General features: G+C 60.3%; 2 protein-coding genes across 2 annotated transcripts; one reads left to right on the forward strand and one right to left on the reverse strand.

The window, feature by feature from the left end:
- Positions 1-1,674: 1,674 nt before the first annotated feature.
- Positions 1,675-5,285, forward strand: LOC125337180 (zinc finger protein 362-like). The gene is given in 13 exon segments (XM_048326567.1): positions 1,675-1,728; positions 1,730-1,753; positions 1,888-1,959; positions 1,961-2,008; positions 2,010-2,175; positions 2,248-2,393; positions 2,395-2,570; positions 2,672-2,876; positions 2,878-2,897; positions 3,697-3,733; positions 3,735-3,776; positions 3,854-4,012; positions 4,089-5,285. Coding segments are annotated over 13 exon segments (1,251 nt in total). The 5' UTR covers positions 1,675-1,689; the 3' UTR covers positions 4,206-5,285.
- A 1,322-nt stretch (positions 5,286-6,607) lies between these two features.
- LOC125337121 (polyhomeotic-like protein 2) lies at positions 6,608-20,250 on the reverse strand. Its single transcript, XM_048326448.1, is given in 16 exon segments — positions 6,608-7,243; positions 7,637-7,931; positions 8,179-8,320; positions 8,882-8,996; positions 9,113-9,242; positions 11,007-11,200; positions 12,583-12,742; positions 13,912-14,270; positions 14,721-14,736; positions 14,738-14,935; positions 15,004-15,108; positions 16,237-16,398; positions 16,483-16,560; positions 16,632-16,790; positions 16,874-17,059; positions 20,194-20,250. Coding segments are annotated over 15 exon segments (2,412 nt in total). The 5' UTR covers positions 17,018-17,059; positions 20,194-20,250; the 3' UTR covers positions 6,608-7,088.
- Positions 20,251-25,462: the final 5,212 nt, after the last annotated feature.

Raw genomic sequence — 25,462 nt, forward strand, 5'->3', positions numbered from 1 at the left:
GTGCTTGATCGTGCCGAGGGGACTCAGAGCCCTCCTGCCTGAGCTCCTGCTCCCTGCCTGCCTCCATCACAGGGGGCTCCCTGCTGCCAGCTCTGCTTTTGTCCCTGGTTCCCAGTGTCCAGCCCCTCATGTTGGCACTGGCGTCCCTCATCCCGTGCCCATCAGCCCAAGGGATCTTATATATGTGTGTATATATACACACACACACACACACACACACACACGTAGCCAGTGGGTAAATGCACGCCGTGGGTGGCCTGTGGGTACATATATAATTACACAGAATAGCTGGCAGTGGCTGCGTCCGTGCATGGGAAGGTGCATTTAACATCCCCAGTGAATTCCCTGTTCTGTGGCACGCAGAGGGACTTTGCCTCTGCCCATGCCATTGGGATCCGGCCCTGCTCTCACTTCAAAAACCCTGAAATTCGGTGCTTGAGCAGCCGGGAGGTGACCTGGAGTGGTTCAAGACTGGGAAGGGCAATTCCCGAAGCCGATGTCTGGGGTGGTGTCCTGGACAGGCTGTGGCATTGAGGTCTGCCATGGGAAATTGCTCCCATTCCTCGATACCCTGGAACACACCTCGTCCTGTGCCAGGCTGCTCTGTAGCACAAGGGGCAGGTGGTTCCTTCCTCCCCAGAATGGGGACGGTCCATCCCACAACTTCTTCAGGCTGGGGTAGCTGTTGGGATGCTACATTCTGGTGGGGACCAGGATCCCCTTTCTCTGTGTGCTGCCCACCTGCCACTGGGGAGCTCAGGGTGTGTTTGAAACCTGGGGCAGCGAGTGTGAGGAGGAGGAGGAGGAAGAGGAGGAAGGCTCATCGCCCCCAAATCCTGCCACCCCCCAAAGCTTTTGGGGATGCACTTTGCTGGAGGCATCGCTCTAGTTTCTCCTGGAATCCTGGCCATGGCCTGGTTTATTTTGGAGCCAGAACTCCTGGGGGCCCCCTCCCATACATCCTATCGGGGTTCCATAGATGCTTACCCCTCATGCCCCCATAATGGGATTTGCCAGGATGGTGATGCCTGGTCATGCTGGGCCGTTCTGCTGGGATCATCTTCTTGCTGCCCCATTCCAGCTGTTTCCCATTACCCAAAGATGGATTTAGAATTAATTTCCCCCAGTGCCTTTAAGCGTCTCCATAAATCTCCCAGCCCTGCTGATTCCTGAACCCTGCTGAGCCGCTCCTGGGTGTCACAGGAGCTTCACTTGGCTTTGGAGGCGTATTTTGGGGGGGATTCAGCTGGGATTGGGGTTGGGTTCGATTTGCTGCTGTGCTTGCCCTCTCCCATGGCAGTGTCCCATCCACCTCTAATCCCTCCTGGATGGGAGAAATACTTCCAGAGCTTGGGAGATTTGGGGGTTTTCCCCAAATTTCAGCTTCCTCCTTTTCCAAATTGTGTCCTAGCACACTCACCAGTGTTTTGTGGTCTTGGAGGCAGGCAGGTGCTTGGTGTCCCCCTAATCCTACAGGAGTTTTCATCTGGGAAGATGCTTGGGGGATTCCCCCAGCCCTGGCCCACCCCCCCCCCCCCCCCCCCCCCCCCGCTCCCTGCCTTTGCTCAGAGTCTGGGTCTTGCTTTTTGGGGGAATGATGGTTGGTTTTGGGGGCTTGAGGTGGAAGGGCAGGGGGGGGCCGTGTGGCAGCCAGTGATGCTCCATAACCACCCCCCCTCTCTCCCCAGGATGGCGGAGCCTCGCTTCAACAACCCCTACTTCTGGCCGCCCCCCCCCCACCATGCCCAGCCAGGTAGGACCCCTGCACTGGGATTTTGGGAGGAGGGAGGATGAATGGACGTGGAGAACACCAAGGGGGAGGCTGGGGGTCCTGAGGGTCCTGGTTCCTCTGCCCTCACCCACCTCTCTGCCTTTCTCCCCCCTCAGCTGGACAACCTGGTCCTGATCAACAAAATCAAGGAGCAGTTGATGGCGGAGAAGATCCGCCCCCCGCACCTGCCCCCCCACCTCGGTGGCCTCCCAGCAGCCCCTCCTGGTGCCCCCGTCGCCCCGCCGAGAGCAGCCAGTCCATCATGTCCCTGCCAAAGCTGCAGCAGGTGCCGGGGCTGCACCCCCAGGCCGTGCCCCAGCCCGACGTGGCCCTGCATGCCCGGCACAGCCACCAGCACCGTCACAGGTACCCGTGACAGGTCCCTGCCACAGGTACCGCTGCTGGTCCCGCCAGTCTGGGGGCAGAGGGGGATGTGGGTCCCCTCAGAACTAATACTCTGTCATGCTGCCTGCTAGGGTTGGGGCTGGCGTCCCGCGCACCGGCCGTCAGCACCTCGGAGTCCAGCCCAGGAACGGGGACCACCACGCCCTCGACCCCCACCTCCACCAGCCAGAGCCGCCTCATCGCCTCCTCACCCACCCTAATCTCAGGAATCACCAGCCCCCCCCCTCCTCGACTCCATCAAGACAATCCAGGGCCATGGCTTGCTGGGAGCACCCAAGGCTGAGCGGGGCCGCAAAAAGATCAAGGCGGAAAATCCTTCGGGGCCGCCGGTGCTGGTGGTGCCCTACCCCATCCTGGCCTCAGGAGAGACGGCCAAAGAGGGGAAGACATACAGGTAGGCACACCCCCGCCCACTGTGGGGGCCGGGGCGATGGCGGGGGAGCCCCCCCCCACCCCAGCCCGGTCCCTGCGGGGTTCTCCCCCACACCCTCCCAGGTGTAAGGTCTGCCCCTTGACGTTCTTCACCAAGTCGGAGATGCAGATCCACTCCAAGTCACACACAGAGGCCAAGCCCCACAAGTGCCCCCACTGCTCCAAGTCCTTCGCCAACGCCTCCTACCTGGCCCAGCACCTGCGCATCCACCTGGGCGTCAAACCCTACCACTGCTCCTACTGCGAGAAGTCCTTCCGCCAGCTGTCCCCACCTCCAGCAGCACACCCGGTGAGGGCCCCGCCGAGGGGCTGGGGACACTTGTTCCCACTGGCCAGGGAGGGGGACAGGCGGGCACCCCACACCCACCATCTCTCCTGACATCCTTTATGGCCCTGCTCTGCTTGTTGGTCCTGCTGTCGTCTTCATCCCCTTCATCATCATCCCCCATCATCTCCAGCACCTTCACAGGCTCCACCACACTCATCACTCCCCACGATGCTCATCCATTCCCCCCCACACTGGATGTCCCCATTGCCTTTATCATCCCCCGCCACACCGTCCATTCCCCTCCACGCTCATCATTTTCAGCACGTCCATGGGCTCCACCACACTCATCATCTCCACCACCCACAGCCTTCATTGTCCCCCACCTTCGTAGTCTCCACTACTTCCATTGTCTCCACCAGCTTCTTTCTGACCACATTTACCATCTCCATCACCTTTATTGCCTCCACCATGCTCAGCCCCTCCCCACTGTGCTTGTTCCCCACCACTTTCTTCATCCCCACCATGCCCCCATGCACCTGCCATCTTCAGTGACCCCCACCATGGTCATCTGTCCATGCAGGCCAGTCCATCTCCTCCACACTCATCATCCCAACCACCTTCACAGTCTCCAGCACTTCCATCCTCTCCCAACCCCCCATCTCTCAGCCCCATGTCTCCCCCTTCTCCCCTGTCACCTCCTGGGGCACTGATGTCGCTGTGTCTATTGTGACCCTCCACTCCAATGTGACCCCGTGGGTGGGACCAGCACTGTCCCTGCTGGTGGAAGGGAGGTGACAATGACCCACGTGTGTGTCCCCAGAATCCACACCGGCGACAGACCCTACAAGTGCCCGCACCCCCGGCTGCGAGAAGGCCTTCACCCAGCTCTCCAACCTCCAGGTCAGTGTGGGGGATCCCAGGGCAAGGGGGGCACAGGGTCGCCATAGTCTCCCCCTGACTCCCTGTGTCCCCCCCAGTCCCACCAGCGCCAGCACAACAAGGACAAGCCCTACAAGTGCCCCAACTGCTACCGGGCGTACACGGACTCGGCCTCACTGCAGATCCACCTGTCTGCACACGCCATCAAGCACGCCAAGGCCTATTGCTGCAGCATGTGTGGCCGTGCCTACACCTCGGTGAGCACTGGGGATGCCCCCAAACCTGCCCCCAGCTCCCCCGGGCCCCCCGCTCACCCCCTGTATCCCCCCACAGGAGACCTATCTGATGAAGCACATGTCCAAACACACGGTGGTGGAGCACCTGGTCAGCCAGCACTCGCCGCAGCGGACGGAGTCGCCCGGCATTCCCGTACGGATCTCCCTCATCTAGGTGGGGAGGGGGACAGGACCCCCCCCAGCACGAGGAGGAGGGAGGAGGAGGAGGAGGTTACCCCCAGTGCCGCGGGCCGTGCCCGGGCCGTGCTCCTGCCTGGTTCCCGCAGGTTTGGTGACATCCAAAGACGGTTTCAGAGCACTTTGAATCTCTGCGGTTTGGTTTTCTTTGGGGGGGGGGCAGTAGGGGTGGGGGTGTCCCCCCCCACCAGGCCCCACCTCCCCCATTTTTGGATACAAATATATATATATATATATATATTTATTGGCCTAGAACTTGGTGCTGCTAAAAAACCAGAAATTCACCCCAAAAACGAACCGTGGATGGAGCAAAACGCAGCTGGGGGAGGGGGGGAAATCCCACCCCCCCCCCCCCCCCCACAGACTCTGGGCCCAAGCGCCTCCATTTGGGGTTGATTTTTAAATATTTTGGGGTTTTTTTGTGTTCTTTTGGGGTCGCTTTCAGGGGCGAAGCCGCGGGCAGAGCCGCGTCCCCCTGGGGCCAGACCCCCCCATTCCGCAGCCCCAGTTTTGGGGGGTTCGGGGGGTCCCCCTGCTTTGCCTTGTGCCTGCGTGTACATACCCCCTGTATAGAGCCGGGGGGGGCACTCCCCCCAAACTCATCTATATTCTGTACTTTTTGGTTCATTTTGGATATTAACTGTGTTATTTTTTATACACTTTTTAAGCCTTAACTCAGCGTTTCTTTGGGGTTTTTTGTTTTTTTTTCAGGGTGTTTTATTTACCTTTTATTAATTTTTAATCCCCCCTGTTATTTTTTACCCCCTCTATTATTTTTACCCCCCCATCCCCTTATTTTTTACCGCCCCATTATTTCCCCCCTCGATGTTGTACGATATCAATATTGTAACCTTTTTTGTCAGCATGTTAATACTGTGTAAATACGCCTCTTATACACTTAGCCCCTCCTTTTTTCTCCCCCTTCCCCCAAATTTTGGGGTTTTTTTATTTTCCCTCGCTGCCCAGCCAGGCCAGGCCTCCCTAGGACTAGTTGGTACCTTATTAAAAAAGGGGAAAAAAAGGAAAAAAAAAAAAAAAGAAAAGAGGAGAAAATGGACAAAAAGTTGCCTCCCTCCCTGTTGTCGCCACCCCCCCGTCCTGCATTGTGGTTCCTGGAGAAGCCGGGGGGGCCATGGCCTCAAAGTGTGGAAAAGGAGTGAAACCCCCCCCAGCCCAGCCCCTTTCCAAAAAAAGAGAATAAAAGAGAACAAAAAAAGACCAAAACGGGAATGAATGAAACTGGGGGGTTGTGTTTGGGGGGGGGAGGGGAAAGATGGGGGGAGGTGACTTCACTGTGGGGAGGTCTGGGGACACAGGCCTGGTCCCTGTGGGGCTGCAGGAGGGGAGGGTGAAGCCGTGGGCCATCCCCACCAGGGGGGTTGTCCCCAGAATTTCCCCAGGGAGGGGGTGGCAGTGCCTTGTCACCGGTGTTGCAGGGTGAAGGTAGTGACTCCTGGTCCTGGTGGGGGGACACCAGCTCTGGGGACGGCCCATTGTGGCCACCACTGCTGGGGACATCTCACTGTGGCCTGGTACACTTCATGGCCATGAACTCTGGTGAGACCCTCAGTATGGCCACCAACCCCAGGGAGAGCCAGCTGTGGCCACCACCCTGGGGGCCCTCCAGGAACCTGTCACCACCTCCAGGGACACCTCATCATGGCCCACCGCTCTGGGGTCACCACACTGTAGCCACCAGCCTCAGGGACATGGCACAGTGGGTACCATCTCCACGGCCACCAGCTCCAAGGATCTGTCACCACTGTGGCCACCAGCTCTGGGGACACCTCAGCATTGTGGTTATCAGCTTTTGGGACACCACTACAGACATCAGTGCTTGGGGACACTGCACCATGGCCATGTCACAACCACAGCCACCAGCTCTGGGGACACCTCAGTACAGATGCCACATCCAGGGGACCCCTCACCAGGCCTGGCATCTCCAGGGACATGCCACCATGTCCCCTCTTGTCCCCCTCCCCCTACTTTGGAACCCTGTGTCCCCCTAAGCACTGGGACTTGGGGGTCACCTGGAGATGTGGAGGGTCCCACTGTCACCACTGGCCCCTGGGAGGGGGACATCACGCCGCCCCCCCCCGCTTGGGGGGCAGCAGGGAACACAACACCAACCCTCTCCCCATTGCCCACAGGAGGTCCCACCACCCACGGTAGCACTTGGGGACATCCCTGAGTTGCTGCCTCAGTTTACAGGAGAAGAAATTTGGGGGTGGGAAGCAAAGAAAACTGGGAGGGTCTCAGGTTTTTTTTTCAGTGTTTATTAAAAACAAAAACAAAAAACAGGAAAAGGGGGGGTGGGGCCATGTGTTTTTTTCAAATTTTCTTTTTTTTTCTTAAAAAGACCATGCTGGCCGAGGGGGGGGGGGGGGGGGGGCCTTACCTGCCTGGGGGGGGGCCCTCCGCCATCCTCTGCTAAGGTGCCCCCAAAACAGCCCAGTGTGTGGGGGTGTGTGTGAACGGGGGGTGACGCCTCCTCTGCGCCCCCCACCTCTCCCTGACCCCCCTTTGCGGGGGAGTCTGAGCCCCCCCTGGGGCCCCAATCCCAGCTGGGGGAGGGAGCACACATTAAGGCAACCGTCCTGCTTGGCCCTGCTGACTGGGGGGGACATGGGGGGACACGTGGGGACCCCCCTCCCTGCTGGAGAAGGGGGGGTGACCACCCGAATTGGGGGGGGCTCTAGAGCTACGGGCTATTTACACCCCCCGGGGGGGTGGGGGGGGTGGGGTGTGCTCACAAGTGTCTCCCCCCACTTGCCCCCTCCCCGGGGCCGGGAGTCCTGTGAGGGTCCCGGGAGGGTCAGGGATCCCGTAGGGGGGGTGGGGGGTCCCGTGGCCCCCCCCCTCAGGAGTCCTTGAGCATGTTGATGCGGGCGTAGATCTTGAGCGCGGGGCCCAGCTTGATGTTCATGGTGCTCATAAGATGATCCTCCTTGAGCAGCAGCAGCGCCTGCCCGTCGATCTCCTGAGCCCGGAACTCCTCTGCAATCTCCTGGCAGCCTGTGGGGAGGGAGCAGCATCAGCAAACCCTCTCAGAGCCCCCAAAAATACAGTTAGGGGCTTCTCTGTACATAAATCCCCCCCCCCCCCCCCCCCAAATATTCATGGATTTATGAGTACAATCTATGCCCCTCCCCAAATATATATGGGGTTATGTGTGAGTAAATCATCCCCCAAAAATGTATTTATGGCGTTATCTGCGTGTAAATCCTATTCAAAAATGTATTTTGGGGATTCTCTGTGAATAAATCTCGCCCCAAAACCACATTTCTGGGGTTATCCTTGAGTAAATCCCTCCTTGAACGTGTCCTGAGGGACATAAATCTCCCCAAAGCCACATTTCTGGGTATCCATTGGTAGATACCTCCCTGTCCACCCCAGGACATTCCTCACCCGGCAGCGAGCGGATGAACTCGTAAACGTCCTCCACGTTCCACTTGCTGGGCTCGCTGGGCAGGAAGCGGTGGCCAAGGCCGGGCAGGTCACGGCCGTGCACGTCCGGCAGCTCCATGTCCCGCAGCTCCAGGTCCCGCTCTCCCTGCCGGCGCCGGGACGTGGAGGAGCTGGCGGAGATGGGCGACAGCGGCTCTTCATAGCTGGAGTTGTCGGAGCAGCGGCTGGAATCCTCCTGGCTGTGGTTGAGCTGCAACGACGCCGTCACCGACCCCGCTGGGACAGACCCCGGGGGCTGCGAGGGCAGCGCTGGCCTCAGCACCTGCCCCATGTCCCCAAAATTCAGGGACAAACCCCAGCCTCAGCACCCACCTCTTGTCCCCAGAATTCAGGGACAAACTCCAGCCTCACCACCCACTCCATGTCCCCAAAATTCAGGGACAAACCCCAGGCTTGGTGCCCACCCCATATTCCCGAAATTTGGAACAAATTCCAGCCCCAAGGCCCACCCAGCTGGGGACAAGCTCCTGTCCCCCCCTCACCTGTTTCTTGCTGTCCTTGCTCAGGGGGGGCAGGGTCCCTTTGCAGCTGCGGCGCCGCCCGTGGGGGGGCCCCCCCGGTTTCTGGAGTTTGCTGCGATCGGGGTGGAACAACCCCACCCTCTTTGTGCAGCCCACATTGTACCTGCCATGGAGCCATGGGTCACAGAGGGGTCCCCACGCCGCCGGGGGGGATTTTGGGGATACATCTACTCCACTGGACAAGAGGGGAAGGGTGGATTTTGGGGTTACCCCCACCCTGGCAGGTAGATTTTGGGGCTACCTCTCCACCGCTGGGTGGATTTTTTGGGGTTACCCCAACCACGCTGACCTTTACCCTGACAGGTGCATTTCTGGGATTACCTCTACTCCTGTTGAGTGGATTTTGGGGTTACTCCCACCCCCTCCCCCCGTGAATTTTTGGGGTTACCTCTACTCTGTCAAGTAGATTTTGGGGTACCTCTACTCCACTGAAGAAGGTCCAGATGAGTTTTGGGGTTACATCTGCTCTGTCAGGTGGGTTTTGGGGTTGCCTCTACCCTGCTGGGTTGATTTTGGGGCTACCTCTATCCTGCTGAGGAGGGGACTGGGTGCATTTTCGGGTTACCTCTACTCTGTTGAGTGGGTTTTGGGGTTACCTGTACCCCACCAAGGAGGGGATGGGTGGGCTTTAGGGTTACCTTTGTTGGGTGGATTTTGGGGTTACCTCTTGGCACAGGCCATGGAGCAGAAGCGCTTGGAGCGCTTGAACTTGTAGGCGAAGTCAACACGGCCGCAGAGCTCACACTTCAACTTGGGGGGGTTGCCCTCCTCTTTGGATTCTGGGGGGCGTGGAGGGACACCCAGAGAGAGAAACCAGCCAGCTCAGCCAGGGGGGCTCCGGGAGAAATCCCGAGGGGCTCCCAGGGGCTGGGCGGGCTGGGGGCCCGGGCGCTACCTTGCAGGTACGGCTCCTCCATGTCTGAGTCGGTGGTGGTGGTGTTGTCCTGCGGTGGGAGCTTGTCCGGCAGCAGCTCCTGCGCATACTGCTTGTGCAGGGCCCCCACCAGCAGCGAGGAGCGGCCCACCTGCACAACACACCTGGCTGCACCCGCGCCCTGTGCCACATGGAGCCCTGCCTGCGGCACGCGGCTGACATGGACCATCCCAACCACCCACGTCAGGGATGAGGGTAAGGAGAGGGGAATGTGTCACCAGGTACAGCTCTGCACCTTCCTGGGTGAAAATCTGAGTGAGGATTTGGGGTCTAACAATTCTTTGAGTGACCAACTCCTGACCCCCCAATCCAGGAGCAAGGATAGGGAGAGGAGGATATGTTACCAGGAATGTATCTGCCCCTCCCCAGACGCTGAAGTGATCAATAACAAGGGCAAGGGTTTGGGGGTTCATAACTGTCTGAGTGACCCACTCCCAACCCCCCAAATCCTGATGCCCCCTTCCCAATCCCTCATCTCCAGGAAGGACAACAAATACGCTGCTGGGAACAGTTCTGTGTCTTCCCAGATGATGGAAATGCTCAGTAACATGGATGAGGATTCGGGGTCTAACAACTGTCAGGGTACCCCATTCCCAAACCCTCAAATTCAGGAATAAGGATGCAGAGAGAGACATTACTGGGAATGGTTCTGCTCCTTCCTGGATGATGTCCCTGATTATATGGGTGAGGATTTGGGGGTTCATGATGGTGGGTGCCCCATTCCCAACCTCCCAAACCCAGGAACAAGGGTATGGACATTGGGATACGTTACTGGGAAGGGCTCAGCCCCTTCCTTTATGACAAAGTGCTCAATAACACGGGTGTCCATTTGGGATTCATGGTGGCCCCATTCCCAACTCCTCCAAATCCGGAAGTCCCCTCTCAACATCCCAAACCCACGAATATGGGTAGGGATAGAAGGATACATTACTGGGAATGGTTCTGTCCCTTCCTGGATAATGAAGTGCTCAAGGACATGGGGGAGGATTTGGGGCTCAGAATGGTGGCTGCACCATTCTCAACCCCCACAAATCCAGGAGTAAGTGTATGGATGAAGGGAAATGTTACCTGGACTGTCTCAGCCCCTTCCTGGATGATGGAGCCCTCAATGATGTGGGGGGAGGATTTGAAGTTACTTCTCCCAACCCCCTCAAATCTGGATGCCCCTTCCCAGCTCCCCAAGCCCAGGAGTGCAGACAGGGAAAGGGGGGGATACGTCACCAGGAACAGCTCAGCCCCTTCCTGAATGACAAAATGCTCAGTAACATGGGGGAGGATTTAGGGGTTCATGAGGGTCTGGGTGCCCCACATACAATCCATCCCCCAAAATCCTGAAGCACGTTCTCAACACCCCAACCCAGGAATATGGGTAGGGATAGAGGAATACATTACTGGGTACAGTTCTGCCCCTTTCTGGGGCAGGGATCCCTTTCTGACAGCACCTGTGCTCACTCACATGGGGGAAGATTTGGGGTTACTCCTCCAGATCCCCAAATCCAAAAGATCCTTCCCAAAACCCCAAACCCCAAGATCGGAGTAGGGACAGGGGGATACCTTACCAGGAATGATTCTGCCCTTCCTGGATGACAAACTGCTCGATGGCGTGGGTTAGGATTAGGGGCTACCCCTCTGGACCCCCGAATCCAGAAGCCCTTTTCCCAAGCCCCCAAATCATGGGATAAAACTACAGATTGCGGGATATGTTACCGGGAACAGATCAGCCCTTTCCCGGATGACGAAGCAGGGGAGGCTTTGGGGGTTCAAGCCGGTCTGTGCACCCCACTCCCAACGCCCCAAATCCACGAGCCCCCTCTCACCGCGCCCACCCCCGGCTCTGGAGAGCGGGATACGTTACCGGGAAGGGCTCGGCGCCCTCCTGGATGACGAAGCCCTCGATGACGTGCGTGAGGATCTGGGGTTTCACGATGGCCTGGGGCGGTTTGTTCTCACCATTGTGGGGGGCGGCGCCGGCGACGGTGGCGGCAGCGCTGCCGGAGCCCGAGGTCATCCCGGGAATGCGGGGCTGCGCATGGAGGCGCTCGGGGGGCTCTGGGGACAGCGGGGACACGCGCGGGTGAGGGGCGGGCGCTGACGCCGCGCTGACGCGGGACCGCGATTTCCATACAGCTGGAACGGGGAGCAGCTGCTGCCGCTCCCAGTGCCACCAGTGCCGCCCAGAGAGCCCCGGGCGGCCCCTGAGGGGCCGGGAAAGGAGTTAAAGGGGCCCCCCAAAAAACCAGAGGGGTCCAGACACTCCCAAGAGACCCCAGGAAGGACCAGTAGAGCCTCAGTGCGTCTCTGTACGGCATCAGTAAGGCCGCGTCTGCCCCAGTACGGCCCCAACAGGGCTCGATCTACCCCGGAAAGCCCCGACCGCCCCCAGTAAGGCCCTAACAAGGCTCGATCAAGCCCGGAAAGCCGCTATCTCCCCCAGCAAAGCCCGGTACGACCCAAGAAAGGCCAGAACTACCCCAGTAAGGCCCCAGTACATCCCAATAAAGCCGCAACAGAGCTCGATCTACGCCCGTAAGATCCCAATAAACCCCAGTACACTCTAGTAAAACCACAGCATAGCCCAGTGAGGCCCGATAGCCCCAGCCCAGCCCGCCCCGGCTGCTCTCCCCTCGAGGCCGCCCCGGCCCGACGGGGCCCTCAGGCCGCGCAGGCCCCGGCAGCCCCATCACCTTTGTCCGGCGGCGGCTCCCGCTGCCCCCGCCCCTCCCTCGCCCGGGCCGCGGGGCCGGACCGGGGCCGGGGGCGGATGCGGAAGTGAGGTCAGAGCCGCCGCCGCCACCGCCCCGGGCCGGGCCGGGCCCCCGCGGTCGGCGCTCACTCACCGGGCGCTCAGCGGGTCGGGGGGTCCATGGCGGGGGGGCCGGGCCGGGGATGCGGCGGGAGCGGCGCCGGGAGCTGGGCCAGGGCCGAGCGGGGACAAAGGCGGTGGCGGGGGCGGGGCCTGGCCCGGACACGCCCCCGCGCGCCCATTGGCGGCCGCTGCTGCCGCGCGCACCCGGGCCACGGGAGGGCGGAGCCTCGGGGCGCGGACGCGCCTTCCCCACAAGGTCCCGCCTCCCGCGCCCCCTCGGGGGCGGAGCCTTCCCCATGCGGGCGTGGCCGCGCGGGGCGGGACCCCGCCTCCCCAGCTCGCGCGCCAGGCCAGCGGCTACCGAGAGGGGCGTGGCCACGCCCCCGCCCCGCGGGCGCCCTCCATGCGTGAGGCTGAAGCGCCCGGGCCCCCCCACCGGCAGCGGCGGGCGCTGCACCCAGCCCGCATCCCCCGTGCCAGCCGTGGGTGGCACCGCGGACACGCGTGGGATGAGGGACCACCCCTCGCGCACAGCCCGGCCTCGACGTCTCCCTGCTGCGGCTTACGGGAATGGGGCTGCATAACCCCATGAGTGGGTGCCTGTGGGAGTGGGGCGGGGGCTTACCGTGCGTGGGGGGCCGCTCGCCCTCAGGGGTGTCGGGGCCCGGGGGGGCGGCGGGCGGCGAGAGGGCGGGGGGCTGCGGCGGGGCGGCAGGCGGGCTCTCGGCGCTCCTCTGCACGGGCAGCGGGTCCCGGCGGGCACCCTCGGGGACCCCGAGGGGGGGCTGTGGTGGCAGGGACACGCGTGGGGCAGGGTCAGGTGTGCACACGCACGGGCGGGGGTCAGGTGTGCACACGCACGGAAGGGGGTCAGGGCAGGTGCGTGTGCAGGTGGCACACGGGCATGCACCTGCATGGGTGGAGCGTGCACACTCGTGCATGGGTCACACACACGGGTGTGCCTGGAGCGGGTATGCACATGCACACATGCGTGTCGCAGTCAGGCACACGTGTCCAGACACACCTGATCTGGCATGCACATTTGCACAGACGTGCACAGAGCCTGTACACACTCCCACAAACACACACGTGTGTGGGTCTGGTGTGAGCGTCACACACATGCACAGAGCAGACACACGGGGATCAAGCACATGTGTGCACACATGGGTCAGGCAAACACGTCTGCACTCGTGTGCATGGACCAGGCACACACATGGATCTGACACACACATGTACATGCACATGCATGGACCTGGAGTGAGGATGCACACACATGCACGGAGCAGACACACGTGCACATGTGCATACATACATGTGCATGCATCTGGCAAAGCTGTGCACACACACGTGTGCGGATCCAGTGCATGTGTACACACGTGCATGGATCAGACACACACGGATCTGCCGCATGCTCCCCATGTCACAGGACCAGGTACACAGAGACACAGAAGTGTGCGTGGATGGGGCAAACCTGTGCACACGGGTGTGCACAGAGCAGATACACACACACGTGCATGGAGCAGGTACACACGTGCAGTGTGGCCTGAGTGTGCACACCTGCAGACTGACGTGACTCGGTCCCCATGCACAGAGCAGGAACGCACAAGCACACACGCGTGCAGTGATTGTGCACTTGCACACCCACGTGCGTGTGCACACATCTGACTCCCCAACATCCCCCATTCCCGCTCCAGTGCCCCCATTCCTCCTCCCCTCCCCTGAGCTCCCCCCACCAAGGGGCTTGGGGGCCCCTCACCAGGAGAGTCTGGGGGCCACTCACCATGAGGATTTGGGGGAAGTTTGGGGGTTTGTCACCGTGAGAGTTTGGAAGAATTTGGGGGCCTCTCACCGAGAGGGTTTGGGGGGAGTTTGGTGGGAGGCTTATGAAGGCTTTGGGGGATGTTTGGGGGCCCCTCACCATGAGGGTTTGGGGGGAGGTCTGAGGGCCCCTCACCGTGGGGCCGGCGGGCTGCAGCTGCAGGATGACAGCCGAGGCGTGCTGGAACTTGCGGGGGGCAGCATGGCAGCCGGGGTGCCCGTTGGGGGGGCCGCCCTCGCCCCCCACTCCCTGGGGTACCCCTGCTTTGGGCTGGGGGGCCGGGCCAGGGCTGACGGGGGGCAGGGGCTGGAGCTGGGGGGCCGCGGGGGGGCCCGAGGTGAGCTGCCCACGGGGGCCCAGCTGCTGCTGCTGCTGCTGCTGCTGCTGCTGGATGACGAACTGCTGCTGCTGCTGCTGCTGCTGAGGCGGTGGCTGCGGCTGCATCGGCTTCGGCGGCTGCTGCAGGAACTGGGGGGGCTGCAGCGGAGCATAGGCTGCGGGGACAGCGATGGGGACAGGGATCCCCCCTCACCACCAGCACCTCAGCCCCAATGGAGCCACCCCCAGGATCTCCCTCCAGGAGGCTGCTGCTCACTCTGATCTGTTCCCTCTGGTGCCCTTGGACAGCCAGCTTTGCCAGCTCCTGCTGCTGATGTGGGGGGCTGTGCTCAGGCTGTGCCAGGGTGGGGGTCCTCAGTTTTGGGGGCCACACCAGTGCAGCACCCCAGGCTCCAGCACTCCATGGAGTCCCCTGGCTCATACCCTCACAGCCCCAGCCCCCTGCACCCCATAGGACCCTGGGATCCTATGTGTGCTGAGACCCTCCCAGACAGGTGACAAGGATTCAGGACACACCAGTGTGGGCCATCACCAGGTTTCAGAGTGACCAGCCCGTGACTCCCCCAGCACCCAGGGGTGTCCCCCACCCCAGAGCAGCCCCTTACCTGGGGTGACGAGCGGGGTGGGCAGCAGCGGGGGCGGTGGCGCGGGCCAGGCCATGGGCACGGCCCTCGTGCCCCTCGGTCTTTTTGAGGTGCTCGGCGGGGGGGTCGGGCGGGGGCCCCCGGGGGGGGCCAGCCCGGGGAGGGCCACCCCCGGGGGGCTTCATGGCCAGGGCGGGGAGGTGGGGGCCGGCGGGGCGCAGGGCCAGGCTGTGCACCTGCAACAGCAGTGGGTCAGGGGTGCCAGGACAGGTTTTGGGGAGCTGGCAGGGGTGGGGAGACTCACCTGAGGGGTGGCGGGTGGCGGAGCGGGTGGTGGGGCCGGTGGAGGGGCTGGCGCGGGGCTCTCGGGCCGGACAGCGCTGACGGGGCCCGTGGGCGTGAAGATGAGCTGAGGACAGGGAGAGTGGGTGCACAGCTCACCATGTCAGGGGGGGCACATCCTGAGTGTCCCCCCTGTGTGTCCCTACAGGGTGGCACATGGGCATCCCTCGATCTATGTAGGGTAGGAACAGGCATGCCCAGTGGGGTGGAGGGCATCCTGTAGGGCAAAGAGCACCTGCTTGGGCACCCAGTGGGGCTCTGGGTGCCCTGTGGGGCCTGGGCAACCCCAGTGGGATGGGGGACACCCTATATGGGGACTGGGTTCCTCCACCAGGGTGAAGGCACTTCATGAAGTCTACACACCTCACTCTCACAGGCACCCTGTGACAGGCACCCGTGGGGTCCTCGGACCCCCCAGGAGGGTGAGGAGCGCCCCATAGGCTCTGGGCACCCTATGGATTCCCCATGGGTCCCGGGCACACTACGCAGAGCAGTGAGCACCCCTACAGGGTCATAGCAGGGCCACAGGCACCCTGTGGGTCTTGCTCACCTCACAACAGGATGATGGGCACCCTAAAAGTCATGGGCAGCCCACAGTGAGACAATGGGCACCCTAAGAGTCCCAGACATCCCATGGCTGGATGACAGGCACACCCTGGGTCCTGGTCACTCTGTTGTGGGATCACAGGCACCCTACAGTAAATCCCAGGCTCCCCACAGTGGGGCCATGGGCACTCCATAGGTCCTAGACACCCTGAAGCTGGATGATGAGCACCCTGTGGGTCCCAAGCACCCCACAAGAAGACAGGGGATGTTCCATGGGTCCCAGGCACCCCACAGCAGGATGATGGACACCCTATGGGTCTTGGGCACCCACAGTGAGACAGTGGGCACCTTATGGGTCCTGGGGACCCCACAGTGGGATGATGGCTACCCCATGGATCCTGGGCACACTGGTGCAGGGCTGAGAGCACCCTATGAGTCTCAGGCATGTCATGGGTCTTGGCATTCCACAGCAGAGCAATGGGCACCCTCAAGGATCAGGGACCCTAGAGGATCCTGTACACCCTACGCCAGGACCATGGGCACCCCACAGCAGAATGATGGGCCTTCCATGAGTCCTGGACACCCCCAGCAGGATGATGGGCATCCAACCAGGATGCTGAGGCATGCCATGTCCCAGCCTCACCCTTACCATCTGTGCCCGCAGGTACATCTGGGCCTGGCTGGCGGTGAGGGCAGGTGAGGCGGTGTTGCCCAGCAGCACAGCCTGCTGAGCGATGCCCGACGCCCCGGGCCCCACGCTCTGCGCCCGGTTCAGCAGCTGCGCCGCTGCTGGTGATGTCGCCAGGTTGATCTGGAATAGGGCATCGGGAGAAGGGTGGGGTGCTGGCACAGGTGGGCACGGGCAAGGGGGGTGCCGAGCAGCTGAGGGACTCACCGTGGGCTGCTGTGCCGTGGCTGGCTGGGTGCCATTGCCCCCTGAGGAGCCACTTTGCCGGTTCGCTGCCAGGCTCGCCTTGGGGAAAAGCCGAAGGTGAGGGGCGCGCCAGGCCTGAGCAAGCCCCGGTGCCCGCGGGGTGCCCATACCTGCTGGACGGCGGCCAGGCTCTGGAGCTGGGCACTGGTGAGGTGCTGCTGCTGGAGCGCGGCCGTCTGCAGCATGAGGTGCTGCTGCTGTGCCGCGTACATCTGCTGCAGGTACTGTGCCGCTGTGTTGGGCTGCCGGTGCAGCGCCTGCTGGATCACCTTTGGGGGGGAAAACGTGGCCCTGGGCTGCGCCACGACCCCCCTGGCAACCCCCAACCCTGCAGTGCCCCCCAGCTCCGTACCTGCACGGTCTGGCGGTCGGGGATGCCGCTGTAGACGGAGATCTGGGGCCCAGGTGGGCGCGTGGCCGCGGTGCTGGCGGGCGTCGGGGCTGTGCCACCGGCGCTGCTGGCGGGAGCCGGGGCTGGGAGCTGCTCATTCTCCATGGTGGGGCCGGGGCGGGATGGAGAGCGTGGGTCAGACTAGAGCTGGGGGGGAGGAACAGAGTGAGGGGGTACCCCTGGCACCTCGTGTCCAGATGAAGAATGGGGGGCTGGAGTCACAGAGGAGGAGGAGGGTGGGGTGGAGAAGAACGATGGGAGACCCTGTGGTTCATCCTCATCCACTGAAGTGTGGGTCAGCGCCCCAGGGGAAATGGGGAAAGGGAGCATGGACAGGAGGATGGAGAGACCAGAGGGAAGGGAGGGACAGGAGGAAGGATGGACAGAGGGAAGGCTGGAAGGCAAAGAGATGGAGGTGAGAAGGTAGTGATGGATAGAAGGATGGACTGGAGGAAGAGAGGGATGATGGGATGGACAGACAAAAGGAAAAGAGGGAAAGAGGGAAGTAGGAAATGGACAGACAAATGGAGAGAAGGAAACAAGGGAAGAGGAGGAAGGAAATAGGAAAGGGACAAAGAACAGACGAACAGAACAGACGGAAGTAGGAAAGAGATGGAAATAAAGAGAGAAACCAAGGGAGACCTGGAATTAGGAAAGGACAGACATAAGGACAGGTGGAAGTAGGAAAGGGATGAAGGATGGAAGGACAGAGAGAATGACAAACAGGAGAAGGAAAGGGATGGACAGAAGGATGGATGGAAAGGGAGGGATGAACGGAAGGGTGGATGGGCAGGAAAGAAAAATGGATGGGAAGAGGGAGGGAAAGAAGGATGGACACAAGGACAGATAGAAGTAAGTAAGGAAGAAGAGACAAGAAAGACAGGAAAGACAGAAGGAAGGAGGGATCAAGGATGGAAGGAAGGATGGACAAGAGGATAGACAGAAGAAATGACAGACAGAAGGAATGACGGCTCTAAGAATGGAAGGAAGGAATGATGGGTGGATGGAAAGATGGACAGAATGAGGAAAGGACCCAAGGATAGAAGGAAAGGCTGAAAAGAAGCAGGGAGGTGAGGGACCAAAGGATGGAGGGAAGAACAGACCAGACAGGAGGGAGGAAGTATGGACAGATGAAAAGACACAAAAGGCAGGAAGGGATAGAAGAAAGGCTGGATGGACATAGGAGAGGGATGCAGGGATGCAAGGAAGAATGGACAGAGGAAACAGATGAGGGGAAAGGCAGATGGAAGGAAGAAGAGGGATGAATGGACGGCAGGAGAGGGATGGACAGCATGACAGAAGGACAGGAGGAGGATGGGGATGGTGCTCTGGGGGCCAGAGAGGGGGGCTTGTGGGCGGCACCTCTGTCACCACAGCCACTGTGGTGGCCATGAGGCTCCATGATCACTGACAGCCACCCATGGCCACCGCACTCCTCCTGTGTCACCCGTCTGAGCCCCTGCAGTGCCACCACAGGAGGACCAGGGACAACAGTGTGGGATACTGCGGACTATGGACAGCGGCCACTGAGGATGGCCTTGGTGGCCACGCCACAGCACAGCCCCACCAGGCCACCCCAGCCCAGCACAGGAGGGACACGGCAGCAGTGATGTCCTGGCCTTGCGTGGCCCATGGGGCTTTGTCCCCTAAGGTGCCACTGTTGCAAAGCACAGGGTGGGACATCCATGTGTTCATGGGGGTGGCAGTACATGTCCCCATCCCTGCATGTGGCCTGTGACACTTCCCACCCTTTGGTCCGCATCCATGGCACGTGTCCACCATCAGCTGGAGAGGTTTTAGGCAGCACCTTTTCCACTGAACGGCCATGAACCTGTTCTTTCCTCTCCGGTGGCATCAAGTTGACGTGGGGTCACTGAGGTGATTGACACAGAGGGATCACACCAGGCCCATCCGGAGTCAATCCCCCAGGGATAGGCACAGCCCAGGAAGCCCCCAGCAGCTCCCACCTGTTGTGGTTCCAAGCCCCCCATCTTCAGCCACACCAAACCCCACCAGGGAATTTGGAGTGTCAGATGGGGATACCTCGCTTTTGACCCAGAGGTGAAGAAACCTGCTCCAAGCCCCCCCAAACCATTACACCCACCCAAAATAATAAAAAGGGAAGATTTTGGGTACTGCTGGGACCCACTGGGGTGGGGGAACATGGGGCGTCCCACAGCCAGGACAGGAAGAGCCGGGGAGCTGGAATTCCCTGAGCTGAGCCCAAAATGGGGGTGCAGAACGATGCGGGGTAGGGAAATCATAGAGGGATGGGATGGAATGGGGATACAGACAGGTTGCAGGAGGGGGACTATGGGATAGAGAGGAGAAAGATGGGGGAGTGAACAGCAGTATGGAGGAATATGGGGGGAATAATATGAGGACTCAGAATAAGGGGGGATGCAATATGCTGGTGAAGGGTGGGATATGGCAGGAAGGTGGGATAGAAGAGAGGGGGTCAGATAAAAGATTAGGGATTGGAAAATGATGATGGGGGTGAGAATAATAATAAGAGGGTGCAAAAGCAGAGGAGGGGGTGGAAGATGATGGGAAAGAGGGGAAAACACTAATGAAGGGGTTGGATAGAAGTGAGGGAGGTCAGATATAACACTGGGGGGGTCAGATACAATATAGGAGATCAGAGGTAACAGCAGGCACTGGAATATGATTGGGGGTGGGCAATAATAATATTAAAGGGGTACAGGATAGGGAGCAGCAGGATATGATACAGGGAATGATAAGAGGATGCAAAATAAGAGGGGGGGTGGAAGATGCTGGTGAAGGGTGGAAAACACTAGTGGGGGTGGGATAGAAAAGAAAAAAGGGGGTCAGATATAATAAAGGGGGAGTCAGATAAAATAGTAGGGACTGGAACATGATGGTGGGGGTGGGCATAATAACGGTGCAAAATCAGAAAAGGGAGTGGAAGATGGGGCGTGGGATATGATGGCGAGGGGTGGGATAGAAGACAGGGGGGTCAGATATAGTATAGGGGGTCAGAGATAACCTGGGGCCCCTGGAATATAATGCTGGGCAGTGGGCAATAATAATAAGGGAGTGCAGAACCAGAGGAAGGGGCGCAGGAGGAAGGGGAGGGGGGGAGATACAGATGGGGGTGGGAAGTGGGGACCCCACGGGGGGCGGGGAGCGGCGGGGGCCACGGCCCCGGGTGGGGAAACTGAGGCACGGCGGGTGCGCATGCGCGGCCCCCCCCTCCCCTCAGCCCCCCCCCCGGCCCAGACAAAGCCGCCGGGGCCCGGTAGCGGCGGCACGCGCGGTACCTGCGGGCCGGGCCGGGCGAGGCGGCGGCGGAGGGCGGGCTGTGCCATGGCCCGGGGGGCGCCGGGGGGTCCCGGAGCGGGGGGCGCGGGGGGCGCGGGGGTCCCGGCGGGGCCGGGCCGGGCCCGCTCCCTCCTCCCTCCCTCAGGCGGCGGCGCGGCGGCGGCGCGAGGCCATCGCTCATTTGCATTCCTGCGCGCGTCACGTGGGGCCGCCTGGCCAATCGCCGCCCCGCCCGCCCCGCGCGCCCCGCCCACCCCGCCGCGCGCCCGCCGCTCGCGCTCGCCATGGCAACCCGAGGGGGGCGGTGAGCGGGGGTCGCCATGGCAACGGGGAGGGGGAGCGGATGCGCCCGAGGGGAGGTGGCCGGGACCGGGCGGAGGAGGGGGGGGGGGGGGCGGCCGAGATCCGGTCCCCGGTGATCCCCGGAGCCTCCCCGGGGCTGCCCAGAGTCAGGCCCGGCGGGATGCGACAGCCTGGGCATGGTGGCACCGGTCCTTGCCGTTACCCGGGGTCACCCGGGGTCACCCCGAGGATGCTGAGGACCGGTTCGGGCAAGAAGACGCAGGGTGAAGTTGGTGGCACCGGCCTCCGCTGCTGCGTGGGGTCTCTCGGAGTCACCCCGGGGCTGCCCAGCGCGGGATGCTGCAGACTGGGGATGGTGGCACCGGTCCCTGCCGCCTCCGGGGTCACCCGGGGGCACCCTGGGGATCCTGAGCGTCGACACCGGGGGGAGGCAGCGATACAGGGGTGGTGGTACCTGTCCCTGATGCTATGCGGGGTCACCCCGGGGGATGCTGAGGGTCGGTCCTGGCGGGATGCCGCAGCGTGGGGATGGTGTCACTGGTCCCCGGTGTTTCCAGGAGTCACCCCGGAGATGCTGAGGGCCGGTATGGGCGTGATGCCGCAGCGGGGGGATGGTGATGTGGGTCCCCGCTGCTGCTTGGAGTCGCTCAGAGTCACCCTGGGGCTGCCCCGGGACCGGTACCGGCGAGATGCTGCGCTGGAGGGAAGATGGCACCGGCCCCCGCCGCCACCGGGGGGTCACCCGGGGATGCTGAGGGCATATACCGGCCGGATGGCTTGGCGGGGGGATGGTGGCACAGGTCCCCGGTGTCTCCCAAGGTCACTCCGGCGGTACCCAGGACCGGTGCCGGCAGAAGGAGGTACGGGTGGATAGCACCGCCCCCGGAGCTATCGGGGCTCGCCCGGGGATATTCCCGGAGATGCTCACGGTCGGTACCGGCGGGATGCTGCAGCGCGGAGGGGGTGGCACCGATCTCCGGTGTTTCCTGTGGTCACCCGGGGTCACCGCGAGGGTGTCCAGCGCCGCTACCGGCCGGATGCTGCGGTACGAGGGTGAAGGCACCAGTCCCCGGTGTTTCCTATGTCACTCTGGGCGTGCTCAGGGTCGGTACCGGTGGGATGCCGTGGCGGGGGGAGGGTGGCACCGGTCCCGGTGCTCCCGGGGACCACGATGGGGCTCGTGGCTCGCCCGTGGGTCACTCGTGGCCACCAAAGCCCTTCCGACTCGGGGGTCAGCCCCTCCGAGGACACTTGGGGTGCCCCCGGCCCCCCCAGCCGTGCAAGGACAGGAGCTGCTCCCTACACTGGTGATGCTGGGAAGGCTATGGGGCATCCTGGGGGGGCTGGGGGGGGGGATATGGGGGAACACTGAGCAGTCGGGGCGGGGGCTGTAAGGCCTATTAGGGGGCTGTGAGGGCACTGTGGGTGCTGTGAGGGTTATGAGGGGGCACTGGCGCAGACTAGGGGGTTGTGAGGGCTAAGGAGAGGAATTGGGGGGCCATAGGGGGCACTGGAAGGGGCTGTAATGGCTGTGTGGGGGACCCCAGGGAGCCTACTGGGAGCACTGGGAGAGATCAGGGGGGCAGTGAGGGGCTGTGAGTGAACTGGTGGGCCATGGGAGCACTGCGGGGCTGTGAGGGTACTGGGGGCTATGGGGGCATTGGGGACTATGGAGGTACTGGGGGCCTAGGGGGCACTGGGGGGCTATTGGTATATTGGGGGGATGTGGGGGTACTGGGGGGAGCTATGGGGGCACTGGGTGGAGTTGTGGGGCCACTGGGGGCTGTGGGGATACTGGGGGCTTATGGGTGCTCTGGTGACTATGGGGAACTATTGGGGCACGGGGGGGCTGTGTGGGATACTGGTGTCTATGGGAGAGCTATGGGGGCACTGGGGGCTTGTGGGGGTACTGGGCGCTAAGGGGACACGGGGTGGCGATGGGGGAGCACTGGGGGCTCTGGGAGAGCTATGCGGATACTGAGGAGCTGTGGGGCTACTGGGGAGGCTGTGGGGTACTGGGGACTATGGGGGGGCCTGCGGATTCTGGGGGCTCTGGGAGCGCGTCCCGCCCCCTCGGGGACTGCGCGGACACTGCCGCGAGGGGGCGCTGCGGGACCGAGCGCGGATCCCGCTGTCCCCGCTTTCCCTCTCGTCCCTCGCTCTCCCTGTTTCCCCCCGGATTTCCCCCCGGATTTCCCTCCTTTCCCCACTTTTCCCCATTTGCCCTTTTTTCCCTCTACTTCACCCTGTTTTTTCTCTGTCCCCCGTTTCTCCTGTTTTTCCCTGTTCCCCCTTCTCTTCATATCCTTTTCCTTCTTTCCCCTGTTTTTCCTTTTTTCCTTCCTATCATCCCCTTTTCCCCCTTTGCCTTGTTTTTCCTCTGTTTTCCCTGCTTTCCCCCCCCTTCCACCCTCTTATCCTCTTTTCGTATTTTTCCTCTTTCCCCCCGTTTTACCCCTCTTCCTCCCCTTTATCTTCTTTCCCCTTTTTTCATTGTCCCCTACTTTTCCCGTTTTTCTCCTCTTCCTCCCCATTTCCCTCCATTTATCCCCCTTCCCCACATTTTATTTCCAGTTTTCCCATCTTCCCCCTTGTCCCCTGCTTTTCCCGTTCGCCCGTTTTTTCCTTCTTTTCCCCCTTTCCCCCTCTTTTCCTCTCTCCCTCAACTCTTTTCTCCCCTTTCCTCCCTCCCTTTAGCCCTCGCTTTTTCCCCTTTTCCCTCATTCCCCCACTATTTCCCCTCTTTTTCCCATATTCCTCCCTTCCCCACTTTGTTTTCTCTTTTTGTCCCCACACACTTTTTTTTTTTTTTTTCTTTTTCCCTTTTCTGCCCCAGGATCTCGTGGGATCCCAGATTCCCAGATCCCACCCCACCACCCCTCTCCACAACGACCTCAGACCAGCGCGTGGCCCAAATCCTGCCCTTTCCAACCCAAAAAAGCCACGTCCGGTGACAACGTCACCCCTGGGACAGAGGTTGGGAACCACCGCGGGGGCCTCGGAATCCCGGTGTCCCTCATCCCGGAGCTGAGGCTTCATGTTGGGATGGGGTGGATCCCCATCTCACATCCCACCCCTCAGCCCTGGATCGCTATCATCTGTGGATGGGTCCCCCGTTCCATGTCCCGCCCCTCATCCCTGGATCCCTAACAGTTTGGGATGGGATGGACCCCCTGTCCCGCATCCCATCCCCGTCCCGGATCCGGCTCTGCACATGGAACCCCCGAAATCCCAGAGCCAGCAGCCCCGGGAGCGCCGCTGCTCCGCGCGCATCCCGCCGGCACCGCGCCACGATGCTGCCGGTGGGATGCAATTCCGGATCGCTCCGGGGAGGCGGGCAGGAAAAGCTTTTCATCCCAAATCCGTATTGTTCGCACCCAGCGGGGAGACCATTCAGCCTCCCACCAGGCGCAGGGCTGGGTTTCCAGCCGGAAATTTCCGTCTGAAGGTACAAAAAGTCATATTTGGCCCCAAAAAATAAAGGGGGGGGGGGGGGGAGAGAAAAAATTCCTCGTCGTCCTTCCCGCGCGTTAAGGCTCTCCAAATGTTTATGTGGATCCAAAGGGGTCCCAAGGGAACAAAGCACGGACACGGCGCGGCCCCCCCGAACAATGGGGCCGGATATTTTCTGATGTGAGCGGAGCCGAGGCCGGAGCCGGATCATATCCGGCCTGCCCGGGACCGCACCGCACCAATCCCGGGATTTTAGGGAAAAAGACTTTTTCAAACAAAGAATTAGGTTTCTTTTAATTTTAGGAAAAAAAAAAAAAGATTTTCTGTAAAAAGATAGTTGTTGGATTTTTTTATTTGCTAAAAGGTTTTGGGGGGAAAAAAGGGCTTTTTTTTTCCTTGGGAAAAAGGGTTTTGGAGAAAAAAGTCGTTTTTTTCCTGGAAAAAGGTCCATCTAAAAAAAAAAAAACCCTCGTGGTGGGGGGAGGGGGGTTTGGGAAAAAGAGAAGGTGCTCTTTTTTTTTTTTTTTTTTGAAAATAAGCCTTTTTTTAAGAAAAAGGCACTTTTTTTGAGAGAAAAAAAGGCTGCTTTTTTTTTTTTTTAAGTGGGCTTTGTTAAGAAAAAGCTTTGGGGGAAAAAAGGACTTTTTTTGTGGATAAAACAGGCTTTCTGGAAGAAAACAAGTGCTTTTTTAAAAAACGAAATAGCCGATTTTTTACAGGAAAAAGAAAAGGCAGAAAATGAGCTTTAGAGCTCTACAAAGAAATTCTCTGCATTCTACAAGAAAAAATAGGTTTGGGAAATACAGGTTTTTTTGGAAATAAGGAGTTTTTTGGGGAAAAGATGTTTTTCTTGAGAGAGAAAAAGACTTTTTCTTGAGAAAAAAAGGTGCTTTTTTGGGAAAAGAAAACATTTTCGGGAAAATGTGGGGTTTTTCTTTAAAAAATACTTTCTCTTGGGGAAAAAAGTATTTTTGGAGACAAAAAAGTGAGTTTTGGTGAGAAAAATAAAGCCAAAAAAGGCTTAAATGGGAAAAACTGTGAAAAAAGTGCTTTTTCTTTGAAAAGAAAAAATTTTTTTGAGAAAAATGAAACTTTGGGGTGAAAGGGTTTTTATTTTGGAAAAAACCTTTTTTTTGGGACAAAAGTCTTCTTTTCTTCACAGGAAAAGGGCTTTTTGGAATAAAACTGGTGCTTTGAGGAAACAGAGGTACTCTTCTGGGGGAAAAAAGTGCTTTTTTTGGAAAGAAAGGCCTTTTTTTGAGGAAAAAAGGCAGCTTTTGGAGGAAAGAAAAGGCTTATTTTGAGGCAAAAATGCCCTTTCTGAGAAAGTGAGGCTTTTTTGGGGGCACAAAGGTCTTTTTTGGGGGCAAAATTCTGACTTTTTCTGCGATCTGGGTTCCGAATCCTCGGTGTGCTGGGGACGCACTGGTCTGGTCCTCAGGTGCCACTGCCCAGCGTCACTGTGTCCTTTCCTAACAGAGTCCTGGGCTTCCGTGTCCCTCCAGGACACCA

This window comes from Corvus hawaiiensis, chromosome 22, assembly GCF_020740725.1.
Source record: "Corvus hawaiiensis isolate bCorHaw1 chromosome 22, bCorHaw1.pri.cur, whole genome shotgun sequence".
Lineage (NCBI taxonomy): Eukaryota > Metazoa > Chordata > Aves > Passeriformes > Corvidae > Corvus > Corvus hawaiiensis.